The 26229-nt window shown below is 42.5% G+C and overlaps 2 protein-coding genes across 14 annotated transcripts in view; both read left to right on the top strand.

Annotated features, from left to right (window-relative positions):
* ubtf (upstream binding transcription factor) overlaps nucleotides 1-6866 on the top strand; it is a 52340-nt gene extending 45474 nt beyond the window's left edge. For 6 of the 10 annotated variants that reach the window (XM_052038517.1, XM_052038513.1, XM_052038512.1 and 3 more), the window contains 3 exons: nucleotides 174-265; nucleotides 3343-3492; nucleotides 4525-6866. In XM_052038517.1, coding sequence (XP_051894477.1) covers nucleotides 174-265; nucleotides 3343-3492; nucleotides 4525-4750 — 468 coding nt within the window. In that variant the 3' untranslated portion in view covers nucleotides 4751-6866. The remainder of the gene's footprint in view (nucleotides 1-173; nucleotides 266-3342; nucleotides 3493-4524) is intronic. The other 4 variants (XM_052038518.1, XM_052038516.1, XM_052038514.1 and 1 more) reach the window with 1 other exon arrangement.
* Nucleotides 6867-11809: 4943 nt separating this feature from the next.
* Nucleotides 11810-26229, top strand: part of atxn7l3a (ataxin 7 like 3a) — a 52514-nt gene continuing 38094 nt past the window's right edge. The window contains exons 1-6 of one of the 4 annotated variants that reach the window (XM_052038727.1): nucleotides 11810-12165; nucleotides 13673-13784; nucleotides 14721-15477; nucleotides 15676-15874; nucleotides 17493-17625; nucleotides 24864-25035. In XM_052038727.1, the coding sequence (XP_051894687.1) occupies nucleotides 15734-15874; nucleotides 17493-17625; nucleotides 24864-25035 (446 nt within the window). In that variant the 5' untranslated portion in view covers nucleotides 11810-12165; nucleotides 13673-13784; nucleotides 14721-15477; nucleotides 15676-15733. Of the gene's footprint in view, nucleotides 12166-13672; nucleotides 13785-14720; nucleotides 15478-15675; nucleotides 15875-17492; nucleotides 17626-24863; nucleotides 25036-26229 lie in introns of those variants that run through there. The other 3 variants (XM_052038726.1, XM_052038730.1, XM_052038729.1) reach the window with 3 other exon arrangements.

Below are 26229 nucleotides of genomic sequence, written 5' to 3'. Positions count from 1 at the left end.
GAAGTGAGCGATGTCTTGGACCACATGAATTACAAGGGAGGAGGTATTGGCAGCCTGAAAGCACATTAAGGTGGATAAAACCCCAGAGCCTGACGGAGTGCATCCTCGGACCTTGTGGGAAGCTAGGGAAGAAATTATGGAGCCCCTTGCAGAGATATTTGCTTCATCTTTAGTCACAGGTGAAGCTCCGGAAGACTGAAGGGTGGCTAATGTTGTGCCATTATTTAAGAAGGGCATCAGAGACGAGCCAGGGAGCTGCAGGCCGGTGAGTGACATCAGTGGTGGGTAAGTTACTGGAGGGAATCCGAGTCACAGGATCAGTGTTTGGATAGATGAGGTCTAATTAGGAACAGTCAGTACAGCTTGTGCATGGGAAATCGTGCTTGACAAATCTTTGATTTTTTTTTGAAGAGGTAACAGAGATTAGATGAGAGTAGGGCAGTGGACGTTGTCCAAATGGACTTTAGTAAGGCCTTTGACAAGGTCGCACATGGCAGGCTAGTCTGGAAGGTTAGATGGCATGGGATCCAGGGAGAGGTGGCTAATTGGATCTGTAATTGGCTCAATGGTAGAAAGTAGAGAGTGATGGTCTAAGGTTGTTTCTCGGACTGGAGGCCTGTAACCAGTGGTGTGCCACAGGGGTCAGTGCAGTTTGTTCATTATTTATAAATGATTTAGATGGACACATGAGGCATGGTTAGTAAGTTTGCAGATGATAACAAAAGGGGTTGTATAGACAGTGAAGAAAGTTACCAAAAATTACAGGGGTACTTGATCAGCTGGGTGAGTGGGATGAAGATTGGCAAATGGCTTTCAATTTGGTTAAGTTTGTGGTGTAGCACTTTGCTAAGTCAAACCAGGGTAGGACTTGCACAGTGAATGGTGGGCTCTGGGGAGTGTTGTAGAATAGAGGGACCTAGGAGTGAAAGTACATAATTTGCTGAAAGCGGTGTCTCAAGTCGACAGGGTGTTGAAGAAGATGTTTGGCACACTGGCTTTCATCTCTTGGCATTGAGTATATGAATTAGGCTGTTATGTTGCAGTTGTACAAGACGTTGGTGAGAATGTTCTTGGAGCATGGTGTATACTTTTGGATGCCCTGTTATAGGAAAGACACTTAAACTGGAAAGAGCGCAGACAAGATTTACGAGCATGCTGCTAGGACTCGAGGGCCTGAGTGAGAGGGGTTGGCAGGTTAGAACTTCCCTACTTGGAATGTAGGAGATTGAGGGGTGACCTTGCAGAGGTGTATATATAAACAAAAATCATGAGGGACATGGGATGAATGTACATTGTCTCTTTCTCAGGGAAAGGGAGTTGAAAACTAGAGGGCATAGATTTAAGGTGAGAGGGGAAATGTTTGAGGGACCTGAGGGACAACTTCACACAGGGTGGTGCCTATATGGAATGAGCTGCCAGAGAAAGTGGTTGAGGCAGACACAATAACAATCAAAACACATGTGGATAAGTACATGGACAGGAAAGGCTTAGAGGGGTATGGGCCAAACACAGACAAATGGGACCAATTTGGTGGTCAGCATGGTTGAGTTGGGCCCAAGGGCCTGTTTCCATGTTGTATTACTCTGACTCTGTGACCCTGATTGATTTATAAGCTTCGTGTTGACGAGTAACGTGCAAGATCATTGGTGTCAGGTTGTATAGGTTAATGTCTAAAGTTAGAATGTGTCCAGTTTATGCAGTAGCTTCTAGTAGATGCCTTGGTGTTTGCTTAACAAGATCCTTAAAATGGAATTGGTTATAATCCCATTGGAATAGCAATAACCTGGTCTCCACCAGAAAGAGAGATCAAGTTTACTGTTAGAAAAACTTCTCAACTATGTTGTCCACTGAATGTAATCCATTTGTCCTCTGCTGCTACTGAATAAACTCTTCAAATTGACTTAACTGTCTCTCGAACCTAATTAGACCACTTAGTTACATTGTCATTTATTTCAGCTCCATTTGCCTCCTTCAGATTCATAGCCTGACGTCACTAAAACAAATCAGTTAATCTTAATGCTGAAAATGTCAAATGTTTTGCAGAGAAAATTCTGAATGTTTATGCAGGCAAATGTTCCTGATTTCGCTCTGAACAGCCTGGTTTGAAATGTTAAAGTTGTGCCCGCTCTTTCTGAGGCCTCATTGGAAAGCTGACTTCTCTCTATCTACCATATCTTTAAAATTAAAAAAAAACTCCATTAAACACAACCACTGCCCCACCTCCCCAATCAGCTTGCCTTCTAAAGAAGGCGGGGGGGGGGGTGGGGGTGGTGGTTAAAAAAACTATTTATAATGCCATTTGAAATTTAACTCTAAGTATTGGTATCATTTTGTGCTGCAAGGCCAGCATTATCCCTCCCAAGGTCCTGTGATCAGAACTAAATGGAATACTTCATATAGAGTCTCTGAGGATCTCTCCTAAGTCAATCACAATTAAATAGTTCCAAACCCATTGAGTAGAAGACACAACCTTTATTAGCCTTTCTTTTTCACCTTTTTCATCTATACATTAGGTTTATGGGTACTTTAACCTAGACATCTAAATTTCTTTCCTCCTTCAGTGCTCAGTCCATCTTGAATCCATTTTGAATCCATTTTGAATGATCTCACACTTTCACCTGTTGAGCACCAAATTACACTGTTTTCCTACTCATTTAATCCTTCAATAACTCCTTTATATCTTCCTGATCTTGTCTATTCAATTGATGCTGCATAATGTAGTGCCAACTTTCTGGTGTGCTGGAAAGCTGGGACCTGGTACAAAGCCCTGGGAAACATCACTGAACAGATACTGCCCAACTGAATTGTGGCAATCACTCATCTCAATCATTTGTTTAAACCTCCATTTCCCAACTCTAGATTAACTGATTCAAAAATGTTATCAATTCCAGAATTATGCTCCCCTTTCTTAATGGCTCAACTTTGTGTGGTGCTTGCTGAATTGGACAAGAAAATGTCTAAGTTGCTGCATATCATTGAATTAACTGGAAATAAGTTAGTGTCTCCATACCTGGGCTATACTATAAATGGGCAGAGTGAACCAGCTTTCCCTTTTTGCAATGCTATCTAATGAAGTAAAATTGATATAGGTTTGCCTGGCATCATAACATTGGTGTTAATTCATCTTATGATTTGGTGAAACATTTACAGCTCAGCAAAAATTTTTTTGCTTATTTACTTGGAAATATTTCTTCATTGAGCATGGAGTTTTCCACTAAATAACTAACATTATGCTTTCAAACATGTGATCCTTGGTCTTTAAAGTGTGAAAATGTGCAGCATGAGGTTTAAAGGATTAACTTGAAGTATGTGCGTATTCTGAGCTACTAATGGTTGCTGCAGGAAACGGAGGATTCTGATGAGGAGGAGGATGAGGATGATGACGAGGATGATGACGATGATGAAGAAGAAAAGGCCAACTCTTCAGATTCTGATGATTCCTCAGGTTCGGACAGTGATGAAGAGAGTGAAGAGGAAGATGATGCAGATGAGGTAAAACGATCCTTTTGAAGTGTGCTCTTAGGTTCAATGGATTGAGAATGCTCCCTTTGTCTCAACATAGTGAGTTTGAATGCAGCCAATACCTGGTATTAAAGTCCCTCACTGCTGATTTGTAAAGATAGTCCTCAAGTTGATTGGTTTAAAACCCAGGGAGGGGGAAATTGCCAGAATATGAAGTACATGGCTAAAGACACAACCGCTGGTATTACAGGGAAGCACGACCTCAGTCACAGAAATTGAGTATTGGAGAAAGATCCAGAAATGCAGGATAAAATTTCATGGAGGCTTAAGTTTCAAGCTTTGGAGTGCAAAATCCAACTCCCAAAGTCGTGCTTCACGTGCTAAAGTTACCCCATTTATCCAATGTGTTTCTTGGTGGGTATTGTCGAGTTTGTCATATGTGCAATGAAAAATTTGCTTGCAGCATCACGGGCACAGCATCAGATACACATTCACAATAAAAACCTAAATTAGACATAAATTGTACACAAGTTTTACAAGAAAGAACACAATTAAAACAAAAAGTCCATTGTAGTGCAGGTTGGTCACAGTGTTGCTCTACTGGGGTAGTGCTTAGGGTTGTGCAGGTTGGTTCAAGAACAGAGTGATTGAAGGGAAGTAGCTGTTCCAGAGTTGTGGCTGCTGGTGAAAGGAATTAAAGTTTTCAACAGCTTAGCTGTTTCGAAGAATGATTACGGAGCAAATAGTTGGAATGTTGGAAAGCCATTGTGGCTGATTGTGATGTTTAAGTTAATTTTTCATTTTCACTAACTGGTTTACAAACTTTGCTTGTGATCTGCACCTTGAGATCATTCTTTAATGGATAACAAAGGACTTGCAATCAATTGTTCACACACGAGCTTCTATTTAAACTAGAAATTGTAGTAATTTGTTTGCTGGTTAGCCCCTTTGCAGAAGATTTCCCCTCACTCTTCCACCCTCAGTCCCACTAATGTATAACTTTAATGGAAGGTCTACTAGCAAACCATTGCTTGCTGAACATTTTCTATGCTTCATTCCTAGAATGCAGATGAAGATGAGGATGAAGAGGAAGATGAAAACCAGTCCGACAGCAGCAGCAGTTCTTCATCTGAAGAGTCCTCCGACTCGGACTCCGACTGAAGTGTTCTGCTTTGATCTTCCAGGCAGTACTGGAAACTATCAGGGGCCAAAAGATGAGCCCTCATGCCCACTACCAGCACTGTTTGAGAGACAAGTGGCAGAAGCAGACATACTAAATCTGATGTGATCCAGCCATCATTGTCCAGTCCAGTCAGTTTCGTGGAACGAATTTTCTGGGCTTTCCTGAGTTGCTTTCAGCTCCTTGAAAACCACTAGTGATGCAAGTAAGAATGGACCAAATAAAGAATTAGTAGTGGTTTTTCACTCGAACAATCCCAGATGCAAATTACTCAGAAATGACCCTCTGTCTATGTGCTAATGAGTGACATTCAGGACCATTTAAAAAAAAAACTGACATACAAATTCTCTGGTATGGCTTGGAATAAATTTTGTGATCGGAAGCTTAGGCACACAAGATCAAAGTAGTTGTGTGTTGAGAGTGAAGTCACTCAGTATTTAAAAAAAACTGTGTTTGGTTTATCAGGTCATTCATACTTGCATTGCCAGGCACAAAAGCTTTGAATTTTTATTTTTTTTTAATATGATTACAGTGAAGTTGGTTTCGGCCTCATTTACCTGGTTCTAGTTCTGGTCCCTTGTACAATTTGTTTTGTGATTTAAGGAGAACAGAAATATCAGGGTGATCACATGGCAAGCATTGAAGCCATCTATTCAATATTTCCCCAAAGTTGGCTTCCCTGGTACTTCTGTTGGGCAAGGGATCAATCTGACAATGGAACAGGCCAGAGCTTGTGTACAAGTATGCTAGTCTGAATCAGTGAAGAGTATTTTGTGATGTTGCAGTTTGTAAATACAAAGGAATGTTTTTAAGGGAGGTTTCAGTTTTGGTATTTTGTGAATGGAATCTTCTTAGTAATGTGAACAAAGTTATTGAGAAGTCTGCACCAAAGCAATTGCTCGTTCATTTTAGGGCAGATGGAAGAAATGTGCTCCTGTTGCTCAGTGCCCTTCAAGATTGCAAAGGAATCTGTTATCTTTCCAACACACTTTCTGGTTACTTTATTTTTCTGCATGTGTAGTCTTTCCTCATAGTGTTTAACTTATGGAGGATGTAACTGCAGAGGCTGAAGTATTTTGTATCATTTTAGTCTGTCAATCTGACTTGATTGAAGCGTCACTATATTGGTGGAAGTTAATCTTGATGTTCTAGATGCAGCAGAGACTGCAAATAGCTTTGTATCTTCAGATTCTGTTTCGTCACTTCTGAATGGAATGTACATTAACTCTGGTCATGAAACCAAATGCAAAGCATATTGTGAAGTTTTTTAATACAGTTTCATCCTTTGGATTGTAGAGTTGAAAGGTTTTATTCCCGGAGTCCTTTGAGAGAGAGCGCAGAGCTGAAGTCAGGTCACGTGCATTGCTGACTTGGGTTTGGAACACTACAGTACTGCAGTATCTTTCACAAATACAAGCTTAGCACTTTTCTTTGCATAACACATGGCGAGACTTTTGTTTCTGATTTCTTTGCACACCAGAATTAAGGAATAATTACAAATTTGGGGACTGGAAAGAAACTTGCTTCATGATACAGGAAGTGTGAATAAATTTTCTAGATCCAACTTGGAAAAGGAGAGGCAGAATGAGAGTTTGTGGTCTCTGCAACCAAAACGGACCTTCCTGTCCTCCTGTGTGTTCTCATGGTAAACCTACAAGAGTTCAATGTAAAATGGAGGGAGGTGGAGTGGGTGGTAGAAGAACACCATGAAACTGAGCCTTTCTCCAACTGCAGCTTTGCTTAAACTCCGGATCATGACTGAATACCTTTCAGCTTGTGCCCAGCTTCAGAGCAGGGTGGATGTCTTTTTAAAGGGTACTGAACGAGGCACTTTGTCGTACTTGTATTGGGTTTGAATGAGGATGTATGGTATCTGTATATAATGTTGTTTGTATTTTGCAGCTTTACTTTCCATTTTATTTTCTGGTTCTTACAGTAAGGCCGGGAGCACTGGGCGTGTGTACTGTAAGAGGTGAAATGAGTGCATTTTTGCACTCCCGTGAAGCTGTGCTAGTAACCCATACGTACCATGTTACTTTTAGCTTCTGTGACCTTCTGGAAATTTTTCTAATATTTAAAGATTGTTTTGTAGAGAGAATGCCTCACTGATTTGTATTTGCAGATTCTTGTAATTTGATGTTGGAACTTCTGAAACATTTTATAGGGAAAGCGTTCCTTTTGTTCTAGTGGTTATCAGCAACCATTAAAAAAAAATAAGAACTTGTTTGCTAGGTGAATAGAATTATTTGAACTTGCCTTGGAAATAAGGGGTCATGAACACTGCAGTGAAATGTGTGCATGCTCACACTCACATTCATACACTCACTCTCTAGGAGGAGTGAGCACACAATGAAGCACATTGTCCAATTCTCTGGATTGTGTATTTGCTGAGAATTCCAAGATGGGAAATGATTGTTGAAAAGGCACAGTCAGAGACACTAAATTGTGTTTCCTTTCATTGAATAACTAGCTTCTGGCTTTGAGAACATAGTGTGGTGCGTATAGTGGTTAAGTTGCTAGAACAGCAGTTACAATTCTGGACCATTGATCCACAGACGTGAGTTTGAATGGGATTCAATTCAAATAATTAGCTTTTAATTTCACACTTTAAATTTAACCTTTTAATTTGTTTTTAAAAGAAAACAGTTGAATCACTGCTTTCCTTTAGAGTAATTGTGGATAGTTAATAAATTCTGACATTGCTGGTGACATCCACATCTTGTGGATGATTTTTAACAAAAGCTGAATAGTCATGCTCTATAGTTGAGATGCTAAAATTAACATAAAAAGCTTTCCTGACCTCGTGCTGTATAGATGAAATTGCATACCATATTTGGACCACATTACTGTGGGTTCATAGTTTATGTGGGAAATCTAGGAGCCACTTTGTAAATAACAGTCACTTGTGGGACAGTCTTAAATATGTACTCCAATTGTGAGCAGAATTTCAGACATTACCCAAATACAATGGCTCAAGTCTAGTAGCTCATTAAACTTAAAATTGCCATCCATTGAGTATTTGCTGCTGAAGTATAGTAAGATAATCCCTTTATGAAGAAGGGTTCATCCTTGTTATTTGTCTATGTTTAAAACCTACATTAATGTCAGTACAACCTTGCACTGCAGAGAAAATGGATTAGTAACTGTTCAAAATGTGATGCAGTTGGAAGTAAGGAAAATGCCCTTGATGATTAAGAAAATGCTCATACAGCATTAGTGTCCTTGGGCTGTCCAATCTTCTGCAATGGAATTGAAATAAAGCAGAGTGGGCAAATTTAATTAAAAATACAAAAAATAATTAACCCTATTGCAACACATTACCAATTTATTTATATATAAAGATGTTTTAGCCTTTGGGATTGCAGAATATACCAGAGGTCGGGGATAATTAAGCATGATGGAATTTCACTATGGTGTGGACCTCTATTTAGGATTGAGCTTTTCTACCATGAGAAACATCAGTTAATCACGCTCTCTTGATCTTGGGTGGGGGCTGGGGTTGTGGAAATGACTCCTCATGTAGCCAGGGTATCAGCCTGGCTTTCTAGTAAGACCCCCTGACTAGAGACAATATGATAGTGTGATGTTGGTCAATGTGATATCACTAACATCAGAGGCAAGAACCAGAACTTGTGTTTGAGGTCTATGTAAAATGGAGCTGAAACCCATACTGGTCCAATCTTGTTTCCACATTTATTACAGCAGTAAGTTAAACCACTAGAATTGATTGACACTCACACCTGTGGTATTTTAGGATATATGGAAGGGGTGGTTATCGTCCTACAATGCTAATAACACTCAAGGCTTTAAGAGTGCTAAATTACAAGAATGATTGCATAAATGTGACTTATGTTCTTAAGTATAGATGACAGTGAACTGATAAAGCTGTTTAAAACATTGAAATAGTTTCCTTGGGTGAGGGAGGCAAGAGCATGAGGATAAATATTTAAAATTTAGAGCAAGGCATTTTAGGAGTGAAGGTCTGAATTATTTTCTCCCAGAACATTGGTTGCTTAGATAAAGGGTATTTCAAGAACGCATGTTTTTTTTCTGTTGGGCTAGAGCTGCTTATTAGGAAATGTTCAGCTTTAAGGAGTTGCAACAATGATCACGATCCAATTGAATAGTGAAGCAGGTTACTCTTCCTGGAAATGGATTGTCCTTTTGAGGCAGAGCTGTTAGAAACAAAAACATTACTGGAAGCAGAACATGACTGTTTGGCCTTTTTGCATATGCAGATCTATGCAATTCCACATTGTCATACTTTCCGAATGCCCCATGATTCTCTACCCAAACATGTATTGCTCCCCCCTTGAATATATTCAATTACCACACAGCCACAGCAGCCTAGTGTAGTAAATCCCAAAGATTCAAAATCTTGACACATTTCTCATTTTGGTCCTGGAGCATACACCTTATTCTGATGTACTTTTCTAGTGCTAGATTCCATACCCAGGGATAACCTCCTCCTAACTTTAGCAAGCTGCTCAATAACTTTGTTTCAATGAGTTTGCTTCCATCCTAAACTTGGAAAATACCTGCTGTGTACTCCGATCTTTTCTCAAAGAACCATCCAGCAGTGGCAGGGATCAGTCCAGTGTATCCTCGTTGGATATTCCTCTATTGCAGGTATATCTTTCATTAGGGAAGGAGACACAGACTGTTCAGTGTGTAGTTTGTTATAGCAAAGGTCGTGAATAATTTGAAGTATTTTTATAACCCAATTATCTGTTTAATTTCTTGTGCTGATGCATTTATTTTGATTCTTGCCAATGAATGACCTTCTGAATATCAATGTTTTTTCTTTCACATTTATTTTACATGGAAAATGTTTAAAAGGATGAGGGCCAAATGTAGGCAAATGGGATTAGATTAGATAGGCATCTTGGTCACTGTGGATGAGGTGGGTCTAGTTCTGTGCTATATAACTAGGAATCTACTTAAGGAGTTTGCTTTAATTTTCCTACCAAAGGTTATTTCAATTTCTCCATGTTTATAATACCTATGTCTTTCAACTTCCTTAATTTATCCACATCCCTTTGCAGACTGTTAGCATTTCCCTTGGTTTAATTTCACCCTGGGTTTGCATTGTCAAGAAGTATGGACATCCTGCAGTCCCTTTTTCTAAATAATTACTATAGACTGAAATAGTGGGGTCCAAGTACTATTCCTTGTGGTGCTTGCGTAGGCCCCAGTCCCTGTTGACCTGAAAAATAATTTCTTTATTGTTTATTTCCTGTTCATTATCCAGTTTTCAATCTGTTGTTGTTCAGCCCAATCACAGGTGACTAGTTTGCATGAGCAATATGAATAAGTTTTGACAATCCAAATACAGTTTTCTGGTTTCCCTCTTTGAAAATTCTAATATTTCTCTCAACAAATTTGTGTGTACTTCACCCATTCATGATTTACAAATCCCCTTCATGCATCTGTTCCTTGCCTGCAACTGATTTATCTGTTGTTATTGTTGTCAGGTTCTTATCTGCAGCTTAGATTAAAAACCTACATGTTACATACAGTTCTTGGATCCAAGAATCAGCAGTGCTGTTCTGAAACTCCTGCATTTCAAGTGGGTTCATTTTAAAAAAAAATACTTTTTTTGCTAAACTGATTCCAAGCAAAAGATTTTAGTCATTTATACTCCATCACTGTTTCTTCACATTATATATGAGGCCTTTAGACCCAAGAGCAAATGATAGCATCCATGTAATGTACAGATATGCCTGTTAAGCAATTTAGCACATTCCATTTAAAATACATTTCTAGAAAGTGACACAAAGTCTCAATCTGTCTTGACCTTGTGATTTGAGCAGTATAAATCATCCTCTAGTGGTCTATAAATTGCATCTGTTCCAAGGTATTAAGGTGAAACTTGGCCTGGCCCATTTGGTTTCTATGCAGTGAGATCTCACATGAGTCGTCTCAAAAATCTGGTTTGATATTAGGCCTTTGGAGTAGTTGTACATGAAATTGTGCAAATACTTGTTGTTTGTATAAATCATTTATCGCTATAGCTTTGCTCTTAAAGAATTATTTTAACTTCAGATAAATTTGTGACCGGACTCCTCCAGCAAGAAATCTCATGATTGCAGTTTTAATGGTTACCTAGATTTCACACCTCGCAAACTTGGGTCCACTGCAATTGGTCAAAATATTTGCAGATCACTTTTAAAAGCTCAATTTTATTTATATCAGCTAATTAGATTTCGATCCACGGTACATTTAAGTTGCCTTGCATTTTATGGCAAATATAACCGTATTGTACAGGACTTGCATTTTACCTGAGACCCACTAACCTTCCGGGAAAAGTAGAGGCAAAAATTTAAAAAAACACAAATGAAACCGTAACTTGACACTTTACTGTCAACAAGGCGAGAGAAGTCTTGTCCCACTTCATGCGATACTGATTGTAATCTTTTCCTTTGTTCATGTTATGAGTGCGATGTCTTAAACTAAACGCAGTTTCTTCTCATTGTCCTTTTTAGTTAAAGGGACAGAACTTCCCAGCACTCAGTTACACAAAAGAAACCATTCAGTCGGCTGCAAAGAAACGGATTATTAGGAACACAATGACCAGTTGAGGGAACAGCTCAGCGGAGCTCAAGAAGTGGCATAGGAATCGAATACTTTTTATTGCAAAAGCCTAATATATCGACGGTAGTGAGATATATAACTGCAGCATTCCTCTTCTGTCCCAGCTTTGGAAGAGTGGACATTACACACCGGGGATATTTGCTTGTAATACCAATTCACAGGCGACCTGGACATGGGTGGGCATCTGGGTGCAAACCCAGCCCAGGAACCTTGCATCCCAAACCGCTTCCCAGCACTAATTGACTGGGGTGGGGGAGGAGAGGGAATGCCAAGGACGGAGCTTGCAGTCCTGCTCCACCGGGAGTGTCTGGGGACGGGGGGTGCACGCCCACCCCTGCCCAGGGCCGACCGCCTCCCTCCCCGCTGCGCAACTTTCCGGAGCTTCCTGGGCCACCCCGAGCTGTCGGTGGCACTGCCCGCCCACCCGCCCCTCCCATTGGTCGGCCGCGCCCACCTCTTATTGGCCGGCGGCCCCCGTCCATCGCCGGGCGGCTGGTGACGCGCTTCCGCTCTCAGGTTACGCCGCACGCGGCCTGGGCAGAGCGGGCGGGCGGGCGGCCGGCCGGGGGGAGGGGGGAGACGAGCGGGCCCGGTGGAGCAGGGGGAGGAGGAGGAGGGGGGCCGCAGCGGCTGCCATCGCAACGCCTCCAGCACTGTCGCGGCTCGGTGGTGGTGGTGGGGGGCCGGCCGCTTTGGCTCGCTGCGGGAATGGCAGCCCGGGCGTGAGGTGCGATTGCGCCGAGGGAGAGAGAAGGGCGCAGAGCCGGGGCGCGGATCGGAAGCGGCTGTGTGGGAAGGAGCAGAGATGCAGGAGGGCCGTGGGGTCGGGGGCGCTGCCGGGCTCTAGAGGACATGGACCCGCGGCTGCACGGTTGCACCATTCAGGATTGATTGGTCCGGAAGCCGTGGCGCCAGAGAGGCATCTGCAGGTACAGCCCGAGAGAGGGGACCGCAGGGGACAAGTTGGGTGGGGGGGGGGGGGGGGGGGGAGTTGGTGGGAGGGAAGGGGAATCTGCTAGCGCTGAGAGATCCCTGCTGCATGGGGAAGAGGGGGAAACCCAAGGGAGGAGAGGGGAACATCTTGCGGGATGCAATCTGAGGGAGAGGTCCCAGGTACGGTCCAGCATGGGGATGGATGTCCAGGGCAGGCTGAGAAGAGAGGCTGCAGGTGCTGTCCGAGAAAGGAAGGATCTCGAGTCTGAATCCTGCAACAACAGAATGAAAGAATGCAGTATGTCCCAAATCTAGGCTGAGGGGAAGCGATCTGAGAAAGGGGGGGGGGGTGTCTTGCAGATACTGTTTGGAAGTCAGCCTGAGAGCTGAATCTGCAGATGTAGGCAAGGAGGGGGAACATCAACCCAGGGAGGTAGAGAAGATCATCTGCTCGGTGAAATAACATTTCTGGCTCAGAACACAACCACAGCATACCAGATCTTTTCAGAAGAAATGTTTGTGAATGATACATTATGGACGGGGAAGAGGAAAAAATACTCTTTATATCTTTAAAATGCAAATTGAAATGGTCCAATGTGTTACGCAGATTCTAATCAGTCCTGATGTAGTGTTCCACCTGGTTACCATCTTTGCGTATCTCCAGACTTAACTGGATTTGCCCGTTCACCTGGAATCCAGGGTGCTGTAGTGCAAGTTGGCAAAAGCCATGCCTTTGGAGGGTGGTGCTGAATCATCTAAAATCAGAGAGTTTACCAGATTTCTGATAAATTTCTGTATCTTCCACGTCCAGAAAAACAAAAGGCTGGAAGAACTCAGCCAGTCAAGCAGCGTCTGTCGAAAGCAATATAGGCAACCTTTCGGGTCAGTGACCCTTCCTCAGAACTTGTTTTGTTTTCTCCTGTGTCCAGATCTGTGGGATCTAATAATTGATCGACTTGAAGAAGCAAGAAGCTCCATGTCTAGAGCTGGTTCTAATCCTGCAGCTTTCATTAGTAAAAGTTGGCAATCATAAAATAAGATTACAAAGCTCATTCTGCGATTCAGATATATTTTGATGTATGGGTAATGGTAGAATATTCTTGTGTATCATTACAGCATATAAAACCTGTCTTTTATAGAAAAGCTACCAAATTCAAATTTGTGTACACATCAGATTGACTAAATTATGATTTATTCTTTATTTCAATACAGTTACATTTTACATACCGCTTTAATTCAATATATCATTGGAAATATTGAGCATAAAGTCAGCTGTAGAATTAACTAATAATAAGATTAATAATAAATAAGAATAACTAATAGTAAGATTAATATATAAGCTTACTGTATGTACTACATCCTATTGTGAAGCTTGTTAGTTGAGCAGATTCTCCACCAACTTGCCTGCCCCACCCCCCAAATTAGTTTTACCTGATGCCCCTGGTTAAGTGTAGGTTTCAATTTCCTGTGATCATTTTAAACTAACAGATTACTTTCTCTTAGTATTCTTAGTGACCACCTCGTTACTATGTAGGAAGAAAATAGCACACAATACTGATCGCCAATGAAAATGGAAGCAATGTCGTTACCTGGCCTGGAGAACAGCAAATCCGAGGTAAGGAGACTTGGGAATTTGTCTTGTTTCAATAACAAATGTGGTGTGGATTGTATGCTTGCTTGGTTTTAATGGTGCATGGATGTATATATCTAATGAGTGATGATGTCTGTGTGCAGTATGAGAATAAGCATCTGGTAAGTGTGTATCTGTTCCATGTGTGTTTGTTTAGAAGGTATGCATGAGTGGTCATTGAGAGAGTATGTGTAATCTGTGTGCATAATACACATATAGAAGAATTATTTTAAGAATACTAAAAGGACGGCTTGCTTCAGGCCACCTTAAGTCATAACCATGGGTTTTCATCAGATGCAGTAGAAATAAATCTGGCAGTTTATTTGTCGCTATCTGTGTTTTATACCTGTGTGGGGTTTTGATGTATTTCAGGTTCCTCTTTCAACTGTAAACTGCTCCCAATTCCTTTGTATTGTTAACAACCTCTTCGGTATCCCTTTATTTTATTACAGCCTTTTGAACGCACCCTCAACTATCTTTTCTTCCATCTCTTCCCCTGTGTCTCTGCTTTCTCTCAGTGTGAATGTCTGTTACTCTTAGTGTTTACACTTGACCGCGCTTCTCTGTGCATGTTATGCACTCGAAAATAAATTTCCTTCATCTGGTCTTTCCGAAGGATTTAAGTAAGATGCTGATTTCATGCCTGACGCAGTAAGGGGAATTGGATAGAGAAAAGTGGCTGAACTTACTGGGAAGCTGAGCCTCACCAGGGCACCATTTTTACAGGTTCCACAGGCACCTATATGTATGGTGCAAATGGTGAAGGTCATTTACAACACTGAAATTACCATCTACAGGATTAATTTTGATCTCAGGATATGTTTTCATTTCTAATGTTTGACAATGGACATTTTTGTGCACAATCATCCTTGTGATAATCTTGCTCTTGGACATTCCTCTGCATTTCTTCTTATTCCTCAGACTTGACCTCGCTTCTTCATGTAGGAGGCCTTTCATTTGATGCATTTTTAGCCCGTTGCATTTCACCTCTGACCCATGTTATCAAATAAAAAGGCTTGGAGTGATCCTAAGACACCTAGGAAATGGAATAGAAGTAACCACAGAGTCTACTTAACTTGTTTAAGGAGCAGACTTCGCCTAATCTTTTAAGCTTTGATGTTCTGAGAAATGGGCAGAGATATCTGTTTGGATGTGGTCCACAACATGCAATGAGCACTAATACAAAATATGCATCCTGACCTTTTATTCGTAACATTCTGTATATGAAAACTCAAAAAGAGGAGCTTTAGGTTAGACCAAGAAATTTGCAGTGCATTGATTTTATTTTCCGCAATTAATTGAGGGTTACGCTAAACTCTCACCTGGCGAGCCATCTTCGTTCGGTCTCAGGCACCTGGTAATCTGCTGTGAAGTTCTCCTGCGGATCTCTGCTGTTCTCTGTAACCGAGTGTACAGATTCTTGATCTCCATGAATTGAATATAATCTTCAATGCTGATGGATAATTTCAAAGTGAGCTTGCCATTGTGACAATCCCATGGCAGGAAGTCAATGGGATAGCGCCTTCTTTTTACATTTTAGAGCTTTCTGGGGTCAGAGGAAAGAAAACTTTGAGCAAATCTTGAAGATTTCTTTTTGGTCACAAGCGAAGATAGATCGTCCAGAATACCAGCTGCTCCTCAGATATGGAAAATGAATAAAGTGGCTCTGGATTAATTGGTGAGTACACTGACTGATTCCATCTTTTACTTTTAGTCAGTGTTTCTATAGTGTGTGCCAATCACTGGGTGTATAACAGTCTCTGGGAACTGAATCTGCCTAGGTGGACCACTCGCACTGACTAAACTTAGAATAATTTTGCTCAGCTTCTCGGCATGATGTAGATTGGCCTAAATTTCTGTTCTCTTAACCTGATAGAACAGATGACGAGCAAAGTCGTTTCATAAGAAAATCGTTCAGTGCGAACTCTGCAGCCATGCCCAAGCTGAAGCGGGTTTCTTCGGAGAAGAAGCAGAAATACTGGCGGCAGCTGAAACGTGACCAGAGGCAGATGAACAGAGAGCACAGTGACCAGGCCATGGAGTATGACGCTACCCCTGAAAGTTCCGCAGAGCAGGCCAGTACCCCCCAAAACCCTCTTCTGTTCTCTATCACTGCGTTTCATTGCTCTACCATGCTTGCGTGACCCAGCGTTGAATGCTTTTGATGTTTATCACACATTTCTTTATGTTGAGGCTGCACTTATGGTTCACTGATTGAATAAAAGTTCTGTCTTCAACGCTGGATTTCCGTGTATTTCTTTGCTTCATCTTTTGCAATTTTGTTTTTGAAGCAGTAATTCATGTGAAACTGTACATGGCTTTTCACTGAGCGACTGCCAGAAGGCTGGGCTTCTTAACGAGGCTTCGCCTCCATCGTGACTGAAATTCATAGTCTTAAGGATGAGGGGATGAGTGTTTAGTATGAGATGAGAAGAAATTTCTTCATCCAGATGGTTGTGAATCTTTGTATTTCTCTAACCAGAAGCCTATTGGATGATCAGTCATTGAATATATTCAAGACCGATGGATCCTCGAGCACTAGGGTAATTGAGTGGTATGGGGTTATGTAAGGAGAGTGTGGTTAATGAAACAGTTCAGTCATATTAAATGGTGGAGCAGGATTAAGGGGCCATGTGACCTTCACCAATTCCTGTTTGATAGGCTAATAGTATTTTTAGTTGTGGCTACCAACTTGCAGGTAGCATGGGGATAGCCCTGTGAGCTTGAGGCTCCTAAGCACCTGTACAGGCATTACCTGTCTTCATTGTGCATTGTTTCTATATGTTGTGCTCCGTGGGGGTCTCAAAATTGTGCTGCTAGGTAATGAGAAACAAACCACAGCTGATTCCACAGAAGTTACTCTGCTGTTTGTGTCTCTCCATGTGCTTGGGTTTTATTGTCAGAATGGGTAACTAGCTGGGCAAGGAATGGGTGATGTCAGACAGGGATTTAAAAGCATGAGCTGAATCACAGTGATGTTATTGTGCATGGCTTTGAATGGGCATGGACAGGATAATTGTGATCCATCGAAATTATTTAAATAGAAGAGTTGCTGGCAGCATGTTTTCAGCCTTTTAATTTTGCAAGTGGCTCGAATGCCATCCATAGTTATCCTGATGTTTCGTGATTTCAGTAGAAAAATTATAGATCTGTGTCACCTCTATGCCATCGCCTTTCAGTTCACTGCATGCTCATAATGATTTCTTAATATATATATTGTGGTTTGCTGCTCCTTTCTGCAGAAAAGCCATTGGAATATGATGCAACTTGGTGCTGGGTCCAATAAAAACCGGTAGTTCGACACATGGACCCATTTAGTGTGGGATTAAGAGGTCAGTTCAAAGCATGCAAATGGTTACATGTCCAGGAGCCCCACAAGAGGATTCTGGTGTGGTGTGCTCTAATGACAGAAATCCAACATTCCACTGCTTCACATTGAGGCTATTTACCATGGGAGGGAGTTCAAAAAAAAGATCCCAGGAATTTCTTGATTTAAGTATCTTAGTGAAAGTTGCTATCATTTTGCAATCCCTAATGATAACATTCAAAACTGCATTCCTTAGTAAGAAAGCATATTTGAAGTGAGATTGTTAGATTTCCTTTGGCTTGTCTGAGGACAAGTCAGTTAACCTCCTTCATGACTGTTCTTTATTGTGGATCTCTTTCCATTTACCTGTGAGCTTTGTGTTTCAGGCCATAGCTCATGAGATCTATTCTGATCTCGTAGACGATGCGTGTCTGGGACTCTGTTTTGAGGTGCACCGAGCTGTGAAGTGTGGTTATTTCTTTTTGGACGAGACGGACCCGGACAGCATGAAGGATTTTGGTAGGTGTGTTTAATGTGACTGAAGGGATGCTTGCCTTGATTATGGGTGCAATTATTGATGTGGATTTTGTCATCCTGTTCCTTGGGTAACTGCTTGGAAGCATAAGTTGGTTTAGTGAATAAAGTTGCTGCAAATGTGGAACTGAACCTTGCAGACCAGGAAAGTCCTAGCTTCAGACTTCATCGATGCTAAGTTTGTTGATCTCAGTCCATGTGGCAGGAAGGGCAACGTGATTAGCCATTGTGCCCCACCAGCAAAGAGCAGAATAATTAAGCAATGACTCTGTTGGGATATGGATGGATTCAGCTTGTGAATGAAGCTGAAATGACCCTCAAAACCCAAATGAAGTTTGACATTCATCAGTGAAGCTACCATGTGAAGAGCTACTACTTGCGTGATAACAATCATGGAACGAAGAGTTTCAATGACTTCCTGTTTCAGGAGAGGGAAGAACATATTGTGAGGGATTTATTGAGCTATGATTGCTTTTGGGCATGACATTGAAAGGTGAAGGAGGCTCAGGATTGTTAGGTCTACATTTGCCTGTATTTTTAATGTTCTTATGTGTTTTGCTCAGGAGACATTTTGTGACATCATAATTGAGCAATCACTGATGGTTTTGGCTAACGAATCTAGTACAAGCTTTGATAGAATTTTGTGCATGTTTTGATAGTTTTTTTAAATGATTTTGTTGTCTCAAGTCAAGATTGCTTCACATTCTTCATTCCTCCATGTGCCTGCCTCAGATTATCCATAAGAAAAGATTTGTAAAATCTCTGTCCCCTTAGATTAGTTACAAATGTGACCCTTCTTCCTCACAGAAAGTTTCAGCATGTGGTTTCACTTCTTCATCTCCTTTGGCTAATTTGGATCTTTACCATTAACTACATCTGCCCACTGAGTTTTCTTTGAAGTTTTTTGTCCAATCTTTCAAATTTGGAGAAAGGTTAGAGTGATAGTTTTGGCTAGACCAGGTGAATTGTCTATCCCTGTGTCCAACCAAGTCATAATCTAAGATGCAGCTTCTGATCTGCTGTGCTCATGAAACCTTTCCATTTGCTTGAGGTTACTGAAGCTTGATAAGAAATCTTTGTCTGAAAAAGTAACGATAAGCAGAAGTGACTAGAAGCCCTGAAAAAAAAACGGAGTCGAAAGAGTAAAGTTTAGCTTTAGATTTGAATAAATATTCCAATCAAAATGTTGACCGGGATAATGGCAAGGTGAATTCAGCTGAGTTGGTTAAATAATTAAACTCCTGTACTTTTCAATGAACTCATCTGATTCCTAATGCAACTCAGCAGGTCAAGCAGCATCTGTGGAGGTAAAAGAGGTGTTTTGATGTTTCAGGTCAAGATCCTGTATCAAGACTGGAGGGGAAATGAAAAGATGGCCAGTATGTAGAAGTGCAGGGGGAGGTGGGACAGGAGATGGTGGGTGATAGGTAGAACCAGATGAATTGGAGAGGTGGGGGGCAATGATGGGCAGATGGAGCTAGTGGGGGGATGGATAGAGAAGGCAAACAAAGGGAGAGAGAACTTGGGAGGATTAATGAGAGTGGGGAAAGAACACGGGGTGTGGGTTCCTGAAATAGGAAAATTCAGTGTTTGTACCATTGGGTTGTAAGCTACCAGAGTAGAATATGAGGCGTTGTTCTTCTAGTTAATGCTTGGACTCACTGTGGCAGTGGCAAAGGCCAAGGACAGACAGGTCGGTGTGGGAATGGAAGTTGAAATGACATATAACTGGAAGCTGAAGATGGCCATTTGTGGACAGAGTGCAGGTGCTCTGCAAAATGGTCGCCCAGACTACACTGGGTCTCACCGATGTAGAGGTGGTGAGGGAGGAAGTGAAGACACAAGTGTTGCACTTCCTCTGGTTGCAGGGAAAGTGACAGGGGAAAGGATGAGGGGACCAGGGAGTCATGGAGAGAGTCCTTGTGGAAAATGGAGGGGGGAGAGGGTAAGATTTGACTGGTGGTGGGATCCCCTTGGAAAAGGCATTGATGATTGCTGGATGTGGAGGCTATTGAGGTGAAAGGTGAGAACCAAGAAAGCTCTATGTCTGTTCTGTCTGGAATGAGGGGGGAGTGGTGGGAGTGTGAGAGCAGAGTAACGGGAAAGTTACCCACTGATATCTGCTATAAAACCACCAACTCCGACAGATACCTCAACCACACCTCCTCCTGCCATCTCCTGTGAGGACGCCATCCCCTTCTCTCAGTTTCTCCCACACATCTGCTCTCTCACCCCCTCTCCCCAGTCAGACAGAGATAGAGTTCCTTTGGTCCTCGGCTTTTACCCCACTAGCCTCCGTGTGCAGCACTTCATCCTTTGCCATTTCCGTCTGCTCCAATGGGATCCCACCACCCTTCACATCCTCCTCCCTTCTCTGCATTCCACAGGGACCGAAGTCTCCGTAACTCCCTTTTCCCGTCATCCCTTCCCTCCCATCCCTGGCACTTATCCCCGCAACACTTGTCACGGTATGGTAAGGGCAGGCACAGTAGTGTAGCGGTTAGCGTAACACTATTACAGCGCCAGTGACCAGGGTTCAATTCTGGCTGCTGTCTGTAAGGAGTTTGTACGTTCTCCCTGTGTCTGTGTGGGTTTCCTCTGGGTGCTCCAGTTTCCTCCCACATTCCAAAGACGTACAGGTTAGGAAGTTGTAGGCATGCTATGTTGGCGCCAGAAGTGTGGCGACACTTGTGGGCTGCCCCCACAACACTCTACACAAAAGATGCATTTTACTGTGTGTTTCGATGTACGTGTGACTAATAAAGATATCTTATCCATATATATCTTCTGATACCGACATCTAGGGACCTAAACAGCCTTTCCATGTGAGGCAGGGAGTCACGTGCACCTCCTCAAACCTGGTCTATTGCACTCAATGCTCTTGATGTTGCATCCTCTACATCGGCGAGACCAAGGGTACACTAGGCTACTGTTTTGCAGAGCACCTGCACTCTGTCCACAGCGGCCATCTTGAGCTTACAGTTGTATATAGATATTTAATCACATTTACATCGAAACACACAGTGAAATGCGTCTTTTTACGTTAATGAGAATGTGCTGGGGGCAGCCCGCAAGTGTTGCCACTCTTCCGGCGCCAACATAGCATGCTCACAACTCCTAACCTGTACGTCTTTGGAATGTGAGAGGAAACCCACACAGACACGGAGAACGTACATTTCACCTCCCACTCCTACATCGGCATGTCAGACCTCTGCCTTCTCCACTGTCGTGGTGAGGACAAACACAAACTGGAACAACACCTTCTATCCCTCTTGGGTAGTCTGCAGCTCAATATACCGGAACATAGAGCTTTAGATTTTAATAAATGTTCCAATGAAAACGTTGTCCGGGATAATGGCAAGGTGAATTCAGTTGAGTTGGTTAAATAAATATAGCTCAATATTGAATTTTTCAATTTTAGGTAACCCACACCCCTTATGTTCCTTTCCCACTCCCACCAGTCCTCCCAAGTTATCTCTCCCTTTGTTCACCTTTTCTATTCCCCCGCCCTCACTTCCCCCTACTTTTAACTCGATCTGCCTATCATTCCCATCCACCCCCAACCTCATTTACATAGAACATGGAACACTACAACACAGTACAGGCCCTTCAGCCCACAATGTTGTGCCAACATTTTATCCTGCTCTAAGATCTATCTAACCCTTCCCTCCCATGTAGCGCCCTATTTTTCTATCATTCATGTGTCTATCTAAGAGTGTCTTAAATGTCCCTAATGTATCTGCCCCCACAACCTCTGCCGGCAGTGCGTTCCACGCACCCACTACTCTGTGTAACCCTGACATCCTCCTTATACCTTCCTTCAATCACCTTAAAATTATGTCCCCTCGTGTTAGCCATTGTTGCCCTGGGAAAAAGTCACTCAATCTATGCCTCTTATTATCTTGTACACCTCTATCAAGTCACCTCTCATCCTCCTCCTCCTCCAAAGAAAAAAGCCATAGCTCACTCAACCTATGCTCATAAGACATGCTCTCCAATCCAGGCAACATCCTGGTAAATCTCCTCTGTATCCTCTCTAAAGCTTCCATATCCTTTCTATAATGAGGCGACCAGAACTGAACACAATACTCCAAGTGTGGTCTGACCAGAGTTCTATAGAGCTGCAACATCACCCCGCGGCTCTTGAACTCAATACCCCGACTAATGAAGGCCAACGCTCCATACGCCTTCTAAACAACCCTATCGACCTGAGTGGCAACCTTGAGGGATCTATGGACGTGGACCCCAAGATTCCTCTGTTCCTCTACACTGAGTCCTGCCATTAACCTTGTATTCTGCCTTTGAATTTGATCTGCTGAATTGTATCACTTCACACTTATCTGGGTTGAACTCCATCTGCCACTTCTCAGCCCAGCTCTGCATTCTATCAAAATCCTGTTGTAATCTACAGCAACTTTCTACACTATCCACAACACCACCAACCTTTGTATCATCAGCAAACTTACTAACCCACCCTTCCACATCCTCATCCAAGTCATTTATAAAAATCACAAAGAGCAGGGGTCCCAGAACAGATCCTTGCAGAACACCACTGGTTACCGACCTCCAGGCAGAATACCCTCCATCTACCACCACCTTCTGTCTTCTATAGACGAGCCAATTCTGAATCCACACAGCCAAGTTTCCCTGGATCCCATGCCTCCTGACTTTCTGAATAAGCCTTCCATGAGGAACCTTATCAAACGCTTTACTAAAATCCATGTACACCACATCCACTACTCTACCTTGATCAATGTGCTTTGTCACATCCTCAAAGAATTCACTCAGGCTCGTGAGGCACAACCTGCCCCTCAGAAAGCCATGTTGACTGTCCCTAATCAGCCTATGCTTTTCTAAATGCCCATAAACCCTGTCTCTGAGAATCTTCTCCAGTAATTTGTCCACCACTGAAGTAAGACTCACTGGTCTGTAATTCCCAGGGTTATCCCTAGTCCCTTTCTTGAACAAAGGAACAACATTTGCCACCCTCCAATCATTTGGCACTACTCTTGTGGCCAGTGAGGATGCAAAGATCGTCGTCAAAAGCGCAGCAATCTCTTCCCTAGCTTCCCGTAATAACCTTGGATATATCCTGTCCGGCCCCAGTGACTTATCTATCCTAATGTTTTTCAATAGTTCCAGCACATCCTCTTGCCTCACATCGACATACCCTAGCATATCAGTCTGTTGTACGCCATCCTCACAAATGTCAAGGTCTCCCTCTCTGGTGAATACCGAAGCAAAGTATTCATTAAGGACCTCCCTTACCTCTTCCGACTCCAGGCACATCTTTCCTCTTTTATCCCTGATCGGTCCTACCCTCACTCTAGTCATTCTCTAATTCTTCACAGAGGTGTAGAATGTCTTGGGGTTTTCCTTGATCCTACTCACCAAGGACTTCTGATGCCCCCTTCTAGCTCTCCTAAGTCCATTCTTAAGCTCTCTCCTGGCTGACTTGTAACTTTCCAGAGCCCTGTCTGATCCATGCTTTCTAAACCTTAGGTAAGCTTCTTTCTTCCTCTTGACAAGATATTCTACATCTCGTGTCAACCATGGTTCCTTCACGCTACCATCCTTACCCTGCCTCAATGGGACAAACTTATCCAGAGCCCCATGCAAGTATTCCTTAAACTACCTCCACATTTCCGCTGTGCACTTGCCCAAGAACATCTGTTCCCAATTTATGCTCCCAAGTTCCTGCCTAAAAGCATCATAATTCCCCCTCCCCCAGTTAAATACTTTCGCATTTCGTCTGCTCCTATCCCTCTCCAAGGCTATGGTAAAGGTCAAGGAGTTATGGTCACTATCTCCAAAATGCTTTCCCACCGAGAGATCTGAAACCTGATCAGGCTCATTTGTTTCTACCTATCAGCTCTAGTCCCACCCCTTCATCCACCCCCCACCCCCCCACCCTCCCCCAGTCCTGATGCTGGATCTCGACCCAAAACATTGACACATCCCCTTTGCCTTCAAATATGCTGCAGACCCGCTGGCTTCTTTCGGCAGTTTATTTTTTGCTTCAGATTCCAGCATCTGCAGTCCCTTGTTTCTCTAATTACCAGTGACTGGCTAGGTGCAAACACCATACATAGTTTGTTAACTGTATAGTATTTATAGCTTTGGTTCAAAGGAGGAACATGTCCATAAGAAGCCAATTCCACAAGAATTGGTCTAATTGTAATACTTATTTATAATCATTCCCAGAATCTTTTGGGTTAGGCGGCACGGTAGCGTAGCGGTTAGCGCAATGCTATTACAGTGCTAGCGATCGGGGTTCGATTCCCATCGCTGTCTGTAAGTTTGTATGTTCTCCCGTGTCTGCGTGGGTTTCCTCCGGGTGCTCCGCTTTCCTCCCACATTGCAAAGACGTACGGGTAGGTTAATTTGGGTTTAAAATGGGCAGCGTGGACTCGTTGGGCCGGAAGGGCCTATTACCATGCTGTAAATAAAATTCTAAAAATTTAAAAAATTTAGCTGAAAAATAAATCAGGTGGTGAGACACAAATATAAGGAATATCTATTATTCACTCAATCTTTCACTTAATCGTCGAATACCTCTAACACCTGCCACTGGCAGTTGCTCACAACACAATGCCTTTGTGACATTGTCATTAAATTACATTTTTGCAATGTCAGAGAATTGGTGATTAGCACAAAATTTAAAATATATTTAAAATGAAAATATTGTGGGATTCTTATACACCAGATGAAATTTTTCTTGCTGGAATTATCATGTATGCTATCTCTGTTGGAAACTCAGAATTTAGCATCTCTGGAACTAATAGAGCAATCTGGTGTTTGCAGAAGAGATGGGAGAAAATTGGTGGGTAGAACTTTCCAGCTTTCCTCATTGAGCGAAGAATGTGTTCAGGACTTTTCATCATTGCAGTGTAAGCTCCCGGGAAATTCTGGGCATAATACTATATAGATCCATCGGCATCAGCCTGAAAAAGTTTAACTCCACTTCCTTCTAAACCCAGAAGTAAAATTTGCATAAGATGAGGAAGCTTGTCAATATGCTTGGACCAAATCCAAGATTCATTTCTACTTTTCGTACAGAGACCATCTTGTTCATTTACAGCTTCACTGAGTAGAATAAAGATTTTATTCGGTCAATATACTTTGCTCTAAAACACTTAGGCATCTCATCATGTGATTATCTAGAGGACATAGGGCAATATTTCATGGTCTACTCATCAATAATTTTTCCTTGTGTGTTTCAGAAATTGTGGACCAGCCAGGTGTGGACATTTTTGGTCAAGTCTACAACCAGTGGAAGAACAAGGAGTGTGAATGTCCAAACTGTAGCCGTAGTATCGCAGCCTCCCGCTTTGCTCCTCATCTGGAAAAGTGTTTGGGAATGGGTCGCAACAGCAGCCGGATTGCAAACAGAAGGTCAGCTAACAGCATCAACCAATTTCTCTTGAGCTCGGGTGATGTCTCAGAAAGGAAACTACACTCTAAAATATAAACTGGACCATGTTTTAGTGCACTTATAGTTCTTGGTCAGCTGTACCAGTGGCAAGTATCATCCTAACTTTACAAATCTCTGACAAAAGTTTTGTCATCACAAAATTTTGTTTGATCTAATTCTAGGGTTTATTAAGGGAATATTCAGGGGATATTTGGGTGGAGTTCTGCATAGGCACGTTCCAGTGAGACTGGGGAGTTACGAGAGGGTACAGGAACCGTGGTGTAGAAAGGCTATAATAAATCTAGTCGAAAAGAAAAGCTTACAAAAGGTACAGAGAGCTAGGTAATGTTAGAGATCTGGAAGAGTATGAGGCTAACAGGAAGGAGCTTAAGAAGGAAATTAGGAGAGCCAGAGAGGACGTGAGAAGGCCTTGGTGGGCAGGATTAAGGAAAACCCCAAAGCATTCTACAAGTATGTGAAGAGCAAGAGGATAAGATGCGAAAGAATAGGGCCTATCAAGTGCAGCAGTGGGAAAGTGTGTATGGATCCGGAAGAAATAGTGGAGGTACTTAATGAATACTTTACATCAGTATTCACTACGGAAAAAGATCTGGGTGATTGTAGTGAGGACTTGCAGCAGGCAGGAAAGCTTGAGCATGTGGATATTAGGAAAGAGGAGGTACTAGAACTTTTGGAAAGCATCAAGTTGGATAAGTCGCTGGGACTGGATGAGATGTACCCCAGGCTGCTGTAGGAGGTGAGGGAGGAGATTGCGGAGCCTCTGGCGATGATCTTTGCATCATCGATGGAGACGGGAGAGGTCCCAGAAGGTTGGAGGGTTGTGGATGTTGTTCCCTTATTCAAGAAAGGGAGTAGAGATAGCCCAGGAAGTTATAGACCGGTGAGTCTTACCTCAGTGGTTGGTAAACTGATGGAGAAGATCCTGAGATGCAGGATTTATGAACATTTGGAGAGGTATAATATGATTAGGAATAGTCAGCATTGCTTTGTCAAGGGCAGGTCCTGCCTTACGAGCCTGATTGAATTTTTTGAGGATGTGACTAAACACATAGATGAAGGGAGAGTAGTAGATGTAGTGTATATGGATTTCAGCAAGGCATTTGATAAGGTACCCCATGCAAAGCTTATTGAGAAAGTAAGGAGGCATGGGATCC

The sequence above is a fragment of the Pristis pectinata genome, chromosome 25, assembly GCF_009764475.1.
Source record: "Pristis pectinata isolate sPriPec2 chromosome 25, sPriPec2.1.pri, whole genome shotgun sequence".
Lineage (NCBI taxonomy): Eukaryota > Metazoa > Chordata > Chondrichthyes > Rhinopristiformes > Pristidae > Pristis > Pristis pectinata.
The sequence above is the reverse complement of the archived record's forward strand: the minus strand, read 5'-3'. Positions and strand labels throughout refer to the sequence as shown.